Source organism: Melanostigma gelatinosum, assembly GCF_949748355.1.
Source record: "Melanostigma gelatinosum genome assembly, chromosome: 21".
NCBI lineage: Eukaryota > Metazoa > Chordata > Actinopteri > Perciformes > Zoarcidae > Melanostigma > Melanostigma gelatinosum.
The window spans coordinates 2,093,515-2,104,605 of NC_136654.1; the positions used below are offsets into that span (position 1 = coordinate 2,093,515).

Here is an 11,091-nt window from a genome sequence, read left to right on the forward strand (position 1 = left end):
TTTTCATGAAATATTCACGACATCCCCCCGGATGGTTTAGGTCCCACGCGTTATTACTGTTGTGGTGCGGTGCACGTGTGTGGACGGGACGGTGCATCAAAGCTGCTGGCACACGTGTCTAGTAACTGGAACGAAGAGACAGACTTCCGGTAGACCTTTCAACGCAAATGTCGTTATTTCGGTGGCAGTCACGTTTCCCTAAGAAATAAACGTGAATTGTTATCGGGCGGGGTCTGATAAGTGGTAATAACCATATTGCTGTTTCACATACTTCTCACAGCCATACTGTTATTAGTCTTACACACACAGGCCTAGACGTATAACGTTAAGTAGATCGTTTCCGGTGTACTTGTAGCTTGACAGAAGTTGCAAACGGGGTCGATTGGAGAGAGAGCCAGGTGTCTGTAAGTGTCGTACATTATAACACGTGTTTCCTGTTAGTTGTGAATTGCATTAGACCTTCACAACATTATGTACTGTCGGGGGTATGTGCGCGTGCCGAGAACGTTGTTACCTTTCTGTAAATGTTTGACTCGCGCGCATGTGTCAACTAGCAGCTACAGCTAATGTTAGCTGAGCTAGCTTAGAGGTGTGTTTGCGGTCGTTGGGCAAGCTCGGCGGAAGTCGAAAATACATTATGTGCACGCGGAGGTTGACGTTAAGTTGCACTGGCTCTCGTCTTGGTGTTGACAGAAGTGTTTCGCGATAATATGCCTTAGAGCGCCACGGTTGTCTGTCTGGCAGGTCGCACAGGTGATGTTCCCCGGTGGTGTCGCGAGACGAGACGCCAAACTGTTTAAAAATGTCAACATTTAACGCAACGCTAAAGATGCTTCGCTGATGCTCAAACATAGCGTCTCGTGTATAACGTGACCGCAGACACTGTATGAGTGCGACACCCAGCTAAACATTCTGTCGACTCTCAAAGCTTCTTCCTAAACACGTCGTGCTGGAGGCGGTACCAAGCATCAGAAGCACCGATGACATTTGGGATCATGACATTATTTTATTGCCCCAAATTGCTGTTTGACGGATCTATTAAATGCCTTAACGCATAACAATTTCAGAAAATAATTATGTTACGTCTGCACATTTTATACGTCTTTCTGTATAGGGATCAGGTAGGGATGCACCGGTGCTGACTCAAACAGCTGGATCTGGTATCGGCTGATACCCAAAGCTCAGGTGTCGGATAGGTGCATCCCTACGGTCAGGAACTCACTTCATCATATAGTTTGACAAAAACAAATCTCAAGGTCCACTTACTCACGGTTTCCATGGAGCTTTCAACCATGAGTAAGTGGACCTTGAGTCAAAATGTCGAATCTTTATTTGTTGTCAAACTACTGGTCCCAAGCAGTGAACCTTCCTGTGTACTGTCATCTATGTAATGTGGTTACCAAGACGGTTACACAAATCAACAGCGTGAAATCAATAAGTGATAAGAAATCACGCATCTTCTCATACATGTCAACGGGACATAATCGAATCAATGGGGTTCCACAGAACTCTCAGTGGTGTGTACTGTGGGTATGTTTGAGATCTACTGTGTTGTTTTCAGGCTGGCTCATGCTTTAAGCTTTGTGCTGCATGACTGTACAGTTGCCCAGCAGGCCAACAAAACACTGAGGATTGTACATGACGCCAGCTAATGCATTCTGATTGCTTTTTGCAAAAGCAAAGGCCTGATTTGTTGTAAAGACATTTCCTAGGCAGGACTTGATCGGACTGGACCTAGAGAGAAAACGAGCAGTAACTTTGAGGGCCGTTGGGATGGAGACTTGAGTCACGTCTGTGTTTTAGGTGGAGCGTCCCGCTGGCTGCACGGCGCGTCATTGACGCAGTGATGGAGGGTCACAAGAGCACCCTGAGCTCAGGCAAGATGGTGGCTCTGGCTGCGGGGCTCTCCGTCGGGGCCACGGTGGGCTACATGATCTATCGCCACGTAAGCAGCGCCGACCACGGTGAGTATCTGCCGCCGAACAGTTCTGGTGCCATTTTGACTCCGGCCAGGTTTCTGTATATTTGCTCATACATGTAAGTTTGTGTTTATTCTCTGATGAGTGCATCCGTGACTGACTGTTGTCCATTTTGCCGTCAGCTGGTCGGGAGCCCGACACTGAGGTGTCCAAGGTGACACTTCCAGTAGAAGTTTATCGGAACATATCCACATACCAAGCCAAGTTCTTGGACATGGTGAGTAGCTTTAAAAAAAAATTATAAACAGAAAATAAATAATAAATATGAACATATATATATTTTTAAGAAAGTGTGTGTGTGTGTGTGTGCGCGCCCTGTCAAGATGAGTTTCTTTTTTGCGAAGATTTGTTTTTATTTGGGCGAGGGTTGCAACTAATCACTACTTTCATTTTCAGTTCATCTGCAGAATTTTGTCTCTCCAAAAGTGTTCTGTATTAAATGCATAGAAAAAACGTTGATTGTTAATAGTATAACTTTTTCTAAATAATTGAGGAAATTCTTAAAACTCAAGTTATTATTGAGAAATGTTATTTCATCATTCAATTTTATTTTGGAAGGCCCTTTTTCAAAATAAAATGTTCATATTGTGACTCAGTGGTTTAGTCACCACTCCCTTCACCTGTCAGCCAAGGAGATGCACTCGGCCTCTTTTGAGGTAAATCACAGAAGTATTTAAAAATAAGATTTAAATCCTGTTTCACAAATCCATAGAATGATGGAATAACATTTCATATTAAAGTCCCTCATTTTGATCATTTCAGAAATTTTGAGTGCCCATAATTTCCCAGTACCCAAGAAGACACATTCTCGTGTTGTCCTAAAGATAAAGGACAAAAGATGATTAACTTTCCTGTCTGAAGAGGAAAGTCCTCTCCGGCAGCCTAACTCTGCTCTCCCGCCGTCTCTTTCGCTCAGGTGGCCCAGCAGTCCGGAGCTCATGTGAGGATTTTGCCGGATCCCGGGGAGGCTGGATGTAAGACGACTGTTTGTTTCCTGCTGCAGGGCTCTCAGGAGCAGGTCTTGCTGGCCCGCTGCGTCCTGAAGAACCTGGTCACTGACTGCGAACCGGTGACCGAGGCTTTGGAAGTTCCTCAGACCGCCTTCGGACGTATAATAGGTACCTGGTTGTTGTTTTCTTTTTTTACTGCTGGCAGCCATTCTCATTCTTATTCTCATTGTTATATGAACAATTGGCAATGTGAAAGATGTTACCTATACATGTAGGGGAGATCCAACAGAGAACTATCACCCAACTCTGCAGGTCCCCTCTGACCTACAGAGCTTTTTAGCTTCTTTTAACAAACTATTCATTGTTTGTTTGGCTCTGCAAATGGGATTTGTTGACGGTAAGAAGAATATTGAATTGTTTTTAGCCCCGTGTACTGTTTGACGAACCCAACGTGTGTGTGTGTGTGTGTGTGTGTGTGTGTGTGTGTGTTGCAGGCCGCGGCGGGGAGAGTTTGAAACTTATCACCAGGACCACAGGGGCCAAAGTAGCTTGTTCCAAAGAGAAGACGCACGGCCCCGGGGCCACGGGCAACGTGACGATCACAGGGACCAGACAGGAGGTGGAACAGGCCACGGTGAGGCGGGTTCCCTCACGCCGTCAGTCCACCTGTAACAACATAAATGTAACTCTTTTACCATCTGTTCGAAGGAGCTGATTCTAGAGAAGGTCCGGGAGGACGCGGTGGTGAGGACAAAGATCTCGCAGTCATCCGCCCTGCGGCAGAAACGCGGCCACGCCGCTGTGAGTCAGAGGCCAGACGGCACAGAGACGGAAGCCCCAGAGGACTTGAACAACGGTCCTTACTCCCAGACAGAGAAGACTGGGCGTATCCATGCCAACGGGACCGCAGCAGAACCAGAAACTATTTTTGACAAGATTGAAGAGTTTAAAATCAGCAACACAGCCAACAAGGAGGAGGAGGAGGAGGAGCAGGAGGAGGAGAGTGTCTCCACAGACTCCCTCTCTGAAATTTCCAAGTTCGAAAGTGAGTTCACTTTCTGTACAATCGAGGAGACGATCCACACCGCAGCATCCTCACTGAAGTCTGTCCTTGAACACAGTCATATCACACAAAGATGTGTTTTTGTTTCCTCTCTGTTGTCCAGTTCCCAGCCCGGACCTGAGCTTCCAGCCTGATGAACATCTAGAGGTTTATGTTTCTGCATCGGAGAACCCGAACCACTTTTGGATCCAGATCCTGGGGGTTCGTTCCCTTCAGCTGGACAAACTGACCGAGGAGATGACCCGTTTCTACAACAGTGGCAGCCCCGCCGTGAGGACTGCCGTCTCTTTTACATATGACACACACTGTGAGGCGTCACTCGGCTAAAAGACGCTGTGTGAAGGGCAGTTACTGCAGCCTGGTCTGCTGAAGAAGTGGCTGTGACACACAGCTCATGGAGGCAACCCTCAGTGCACCATCACCGCAAAGTCCAATGTGACCACACAGACCGGATGCATTCAGTGTGACTTATACCATCCGAAGATATCATTATCTCCAAACAAATGAATCAGAGCATCACCGGTGCATTGCAAACAGGAACTGCTGATAGCTAGTTCAGCATACTTATAATGCAGACCAAAAAAACAGGGCTCAAGTTTTAGCGCACGGCCAACTCAGTGACTCCGACATTTAACTTCCTGTTAAGATCTCCCAAAGCCCCCAAATGGGAACTGTAGTTTCAAAAGTTGCAGCATGAATATACCCCAGATAAAAGCCAAGTATAATAATAGGAGTCGTAAAAAATACAAACAAGTTGTTGTGTTAGAAATAACAAGCGGGCTCCTGTTCTCCAGGAGCAGAGGGTGGAGACCATCGTGGTGGGCGACATCGTGGCTGCTCCGTACCACGAGCACGGCACGTGGAACAGGGCCAGGGTGCTGGGAGCGCTGGGCTCCGGACTGGTGGACCTTTACTACGTTGACTTTGGGGACAACGGGGACATGCCCAGAGACGGCCTCTGCCGTATGAGGTAAGTCTGTAATACCTCCACTGCATTCGCTGTCAGGTAGAGGCTCCATCTCCTAACTGTACATGTATGTAAGGGCTCTAATGGATGCAGTTATCTCCGAACTATACATGTATGTAAGGGCTCTAATGGATGCAGTTATCTCCTAACTATACATGTATGTAAGGGCTCTAATGGCTGCGGTTGATGACGATGTATCAAATGACAATGTGAAAACTGAAAACAATGTTAAAGCGCTTGTTTTCATACGTCTGTAGAGATCATGATTATGTGTGGGCTGGGACGTCTCTGCAGCACCACAATGTTTCATGTTAAATGCTATTTGGACATTTAGCCTTCAACAAACATGCGTTTCATAATCCCTGAATGTCTTATTACGATTATGATAATATTTCCATAATTCAGTTATGAATTGCTTTTGCTGCATTGATATTTCAGGAGCGACTTCCTCAGCTTACCATTCCAAGCCATTGAGTGCAGCTTGGCAGGAGTGAGACCAAAAGGTAAAACCATCACGCAGTCTTGTAACTCGGAAAAGGTAGAACACTTTGTGCAATATTCAGAAATAACAATTGATTGCTCTCCCCTCAAATTCCTGTTTTTCGCATTCCCTAAATTGTCCTGTTGTTGGTCAGGAGAGGTGTGGACTGAGGCGGCCCTGGATGAGTTTGAGCAGCTGACAGACTGCGCCTGCTGGAGACCCCTGCAGGCCAAACTCTGCAGCTACTCCCACTCGGACGTCTCCTCCTGGCCCAGCGTCAAGCTCTACGACAACAGAGAGGGCCGGGTCAGCTGCTGTGGTTTTTTATTCTTCTTTTGTGTCATGCGTCTGTGTTTGTCTGCTGTCTCCTCGCACACATCTTGTAAAAACACCTGCCTCTCTCAGGCCGTAGATATCGGGGAGGAGCTGGTACGGCTGGGCCATGCTGTCAGCTTCCAGGAGGTGAACGGGAGGACCGAGGGCGGCAGCCTGCAGAGGATGCTGGTGATTCACTGAACACACTGGATTCATTAACACTGATGACGGAAAGGGTTAACGAATAACAGTTAACAGCGGTTTTATCTAAAGGCCAGTTTAATATCTAGATTTAAGAGATGCTAAAGGGACAATTATTACTTCTATTGAAACCACAAAATGTATGAATGATAATAAGAATTCTCTTTTTCTTGCATGCTTGCGTAGAGGCTGACGTAGAGCGGAAGCGATTAGTCGAGCACTCCGCTGACAAAATGATTTGTCAACAAAGCATCAAACATTGCATCACATTGAACTGGGAGCGCTTTCAGGCGAGAGCCTCCTGTAGCATCTCAAACTGGGTCAGTGGAGCAGCTGTTTTAACCGTTTATCACATCAAAGCATCTGCGTCAGGGGCCTCAAACTCAACTTACCTGGGAGCCGCTGGAGGTAGAGTCTGGGTGAGGCTGCGCCGCATCAAGTATTCCAAAAAACAGTACAACTGATCCAATCTTCATTAATAACAGTTCAGAACATGAAGGGTTCTTCAGAGCATGAACGGTTCTTCAGAGCATGAACGGTTCTTCAGAACATGAACGGGTTCTTCAGAGCATGAACGGTTCTTCAGAGCATGAACGGTTCTTCAGAACATGAACGGGTTCTTCAGAGCATGAACGGTTCTTCAGAACATGAACGGGTTCTTCAGAACATGAACGGGTTCTTCAGAGCATGAACGGGTTCTTCAGAGCATGAACGGTTCTTCAGAGCATGAACGGTTCTTCAGAACATGAACGGGTTCTTCAGAGCATGAACGGTTCTTCAGAACATGAACGGGTTCTTCAGAACATGAACGGGTTCTTCAGAGCATGAACGGGTTCTTCAGAGCATGAACGGTTCTTCAGAGCATGAACGGTTCTTCAGAACATGAACGGGTTCTTCAGAGCATGAACGGTTCTTCAGAACATGAACGGGTTCTTCAGAACATGAACGGTTCTTCAGAACATAGGCTTCTCTTGCCTACTCCTTGCTACCAGAGACCTGGCAGCGCTTCCTCTCACACAGCTCAGCCACATTTGGCTTGAGGGAGGAAGCAGTTGAGACCCTCAGTGTGGCTTGAAGATGCTCATCAGTAAGTTTGGACCTGTACTTTGACTTATGAAAGTTCATGGTTGAGAAGAGCTTTTCACACAGATACGTGCTCCCAAAAAGGCACATGGTCCGCTTGAACATCCTGGAAAGCTCAGGGAAGGTGGGGGGGCAATTCGCTCAAAAATTGTCCAAGCTTGTCTGCTATTCCACTCACCTCCCTGAACTTGCCTTTGAGTTCAGAATTGCACTGCAGGTCACATTTTTATGAACTCGCCTTCTTTGAATGGCTTTCCCGCCTTGGCGATCATCTCACTCACCACGTAGCTCGCTTCGACTGCCGCGTCACTCGCTTTGCTCGCTTTCTTAAAAAAATCGTGTCTCCTCAGTAAACATGTTTTAAGATCGCCGGCCCGGCCTCGCGCTCATCTCCCGGTATTTTGTAGACTCCTCGGCATGTCTCTTTGAGTAATGACGTTTGAGGTTGTACTCCTTATGTACCGCGACTTTCTCTGTGCATATAAGACACGTCTGAGTGCCCCGGTGCTCAACAAAAAAACATTCCGTCTCCCACTTTTCCTGGAATTGTCTGTGCTCTTCGCCAACTTTTCTGTTCACGGCAGGTTTTGCGAAAGACATGACTGGGACTGGGTGAGATATATTTTATTTTCCTTCCACTTGGTGTCACTCCTGAATCACGTTTCAACCAAGTGACAGTTTCGCTAATTCACGTTGTAAATATAAAACTCCCACAACGACTCGGCAAAAAGGTGCGCGTGAGAAAAACGCGGGGGCCGCATTGACATTACACTTTTATGTTAGGTAGGGGGCCGCACAATATCTGCCCGCGGGCCGCGAGCCTGAGACCCCTGATCTACGTGGAACACGTGAACATTGAGTCTAAAGAAACCAGACAAAAGCTTATCTCAACTGCATTTTTAAGCAAAAACAAAAACCCCAGCATCAATGCTTTTTAGTCACTCGTCTGATAATGACACACGTGAACAACAAACCACAACGTAGCCGACTCAGTACTGTCGCTGATGCACACTTTGTTCTTTTCTCAAAGACTCTTACATCTTCTTGTCCTATAGGACGACGTGATCGGAGCCTCATCAGAGCTGAGTCTCTCCTGCATCAGCCTCTCGGGTGAGCACAGTAACTTCCATTTCCCTCCTTCACTTGATATTTGCTGGCTTCTTTGATTGTGTGTGAATGGTTGGTTGGTTCTGATGGTAGACCCTGCCATCAGGGTGTGAATGGTTGGTTGGTTCTGATGGTAGACCCTGCCATCAGGGTGTGAATGATGACATGTAGTGTTGACATTAGAAAGGAAAAAAACCCAGTTCACCCGAGCGTGAGGCGACGTCCAGCCAAGGCTCTTGACGGAGATGTGCAACAGAAATGTGGAACCGACTTTGTGGACGAGCGGTGAACAGTACGGACGTCTGATTCAAACATTAACCTGGGCCCATGTTACAGCACAGTGAACAGGTGCGGGTCAGTGTTGAATTGGAACTCGTTAATTGACGTGCTGTCGGTGATTTCTCTTTGTCCAACAGAAGCTGCTTCAATCTCAGGAAGCGTCGACGATGTCGTAGAAGACGAGCTGCTCTGAGACCAAAGACATGAAGAGACATCAAAGGTGTTGTTTCCTGGCTCGAGGACTGAATGAGTTGTAACGTTCCGCTCTGTCCGTTAAAGTAAAGACCTCTCCTCCTCTTGTCTTCCAGAGACCGCCCACTCCTCAGCACCGGTTCAAATGTCTGACCCCAACCGCATAAGTCCTCATTGTGAAGCCATATTGTTCAGCCACATTCACTTTATTGGCGTTGCCACAGTACAGTTGCTATGTTTTGCCTTCATGCTGTTGTGTTGTACGACGCCGCTCTGCTTCTGTGTGTCGTTACTACGTTTCGTGTTCAAGAAATGACGAGAGGAACAAAAAGCCAGTATTATTTTTGAAGAAAGCGCTGTGATGAGTCGGTGGCGCGAGAAGGCAGCTGATCAGCTGTCTATTTTTTTCTCAACTTGTATGTATATTAAGATTATCATGGCCTGTATATTTGGTCTGACAAGTTCTTACATTTTGGAAATGAAACCACACAGTGTTATTGAATTTGCTCTGCAGATTTTGTTCAGTATAAAAATGTGTGATCTATGGAAGCGTTCACTAAGGACGTGGTAGTTTACCTTCAGAGGCGTAACAGACTGCACTGTATATGATAAAGGATTTATTTTATGTCACAAGAATTGTCTGTGTCTTACTTTGATATGCTGGTCATATTACAAATATATATTTCAAAATAAAGAAATGGATTCGGACGAGCAAGACCATTTGACCCCAAAGCTGCCTTTACCAGGTCCTTGGAGAAGGGTGTACTCTCGTTTATCTTCTTTTTGCATAAATCCTAATTTCTTTAAGTTATAGTTTGAGTCTTAGAAAAACAACTAGTTTCACAATGAATATCCCCTCTACTTGTATTTGTGTTGGAGAAGTTTTATTCTGGTCCGTGTATGCTTTCATAGAACCAAAGTCAAAGAACTAGACAAATTCATTTTTTGTAAATTCCTGTTTAGTTTTTTTCTTTTGAAGAGTTGCAAAGAAAGACAGGTGACCCGGAAGTAAGAATATTTCAAAATAAAATTCAAAGCAATATGACTGCAAGAAATTCTTATTTACAGTCCCTGATGTAAGCACATACCAGGCTGACAGAAGAAACATTCATGAATATAAATAGATACATTTGGGCAGATTGGAGTATGTTAGGAACAGTGTGTGACTACAGGTGGTTTAACATTCATGTACATGCTTACAGCAAGAATCACCTTTTCTATTAATCAGTGCATTGTTTAATTAAATGCAGTACAGTTCGTAATATAGTTTAATCAAAGACAATTTGTGTGTGCAGAGTTGTTGCTGTTATGCTGATATTTATTTTTCAGAGCGATCGGAGTGAGCAGGTAACACTCAAAAGATGTGGATATTATGGGATTCATCGTAACACATGATGAATACATTTCTGTGATGTATTGCAGATCCCTGATGTAGCTGAAATGATGTATGAAAGTTTGGAAACATCAATGTTAGCAAAAAAATTGGTATTTATATGATGATTGTGTTGGTAAATGGGTCACAATTGTTTGCTGATTTGTGAATTATCAGAAGCAAACTTTTCCGTCAAAGGGAATGCTGCATTATGGGAAACTGCATATTGATAAAAAGACGAGTGATGAGTGTAGTGATGATAGTAATGAAGGTCTAAGTGACTAAGTGTTAACTGAAACAAGGTCCACTGAAGGCTGTTAAATAAGAATAAACCAAATGTCTCTTTATTTTTCAACTGTCGTTATTTATTGCCTCGTGATCAACACATGCTCTCACTTCCATGTTTATGACGTAAAAATAACAAGTAAATACCAACAACATCAAATATCAGATGAAATAAACTGCATTAAATACATCTGTGTCGATAACTTGGATAATTAACAAAGACAGGTAAATATAACTAAATATATGGTTTAAATACACTTATACTGCCATCTAGTGGTAGAAAGGGTGAACACTTACTCTGCGTCTACTTTTACAGGCTGATGTGCTCTGCCTTCACTCAAGGAACGGAATATGGTGGGAAAATAAATATCAGTGCTAACAGCAACAACTCTTCACACACAAATTGTCTTTGATTAAACTATATTACGAACTGTATTGCATCAAACAATGCACTGATTAATAGAAAAGTTGATTCTTGCTGTATGGCACATGAATATTAAACCACCTGTAGTCACATACTGTTCCTGACATACTCCAATCTGCCCATATGTATCTATTTATATTCATGAATTTATTTGTATTCTAATGTTACCCTGCATCATGCTTGCATCAGGGACTGTAAATAAGAATTTCCTGCATACGGTCATTCTATTGCCTTGAATGTTATTTTGAAATATTCTTACTTTCGGGTCACCTGTCTTTCTTTGTGTCTCTCTTCAAAAGAAAAAACCTAAAGAGGAATTTACAAAAACTATCAAAAAAACATCAAAACGCCCACGGATCTACTCTAGTTCTGTTGAGGCCATTAAACTGAGGA

At 44.6% G+C, this 11,091-nt stretch overlaps 1 protein-coding gene across 3 annotated transcripts; it reads left to right on the forward strand.

The window, feature by feature from the left end:
* The first annotated feature begins 284 nt into the window (after window positions 1–284).
* tdrkh (tudor and KH domain containing) lies at window positions 285–9,586 on the forward strand. 3 transcript variants are annotated; one of them, XM_079294005.1, is made up of 14 exons: window positions 285–404; window positions 1,804–1,964; window positions 2,102–2,196; window positions 2,896–3,097; window positions 3,424–3,563; window positions 3,638–3,974; window positions 4,096–4,262; window positions 4,787–4,962; window positions 5,398–5,462; window positions 5,595–5,746; window positions 5,846–5,944; window positions 8,095–8,149; window positions 8,563–8,645; window positions 8,734–9,586. In XM_079294005.1, exons 2-13 carry the CDS (start codon window positions 1,847–1,849, stop codon window positions 8,616–8,618), a joined length of 1,662 nt encoding a protein of 553 aa, XP_079150131.1. In that variant the 5' UTR covers window positions 285–404; window positions 1,804–1,846; the 3' UTR covers window positions 8,619–8,645; window positions 8,734–9,586. The 3 variants fall into 3 exon arrangements, 2 of the variants coding, with proteins under 2 accessions (XP_079150131.1, XP_079150132.1); XM_079294006.1 differs by having other exon boundaries at window positions 4,793–4,962; XR_013772993.1 differs by lacking the exons at window positions 8,095–8,149; window positions 8,563–8,645; window positions 8,734–9,586 and having other exon boundaries at window positions 5,398–5,497; window positions 5,846–5,941.
* Window positions 9,587–11,091: the final 1,505 nt, after the last annotated feature.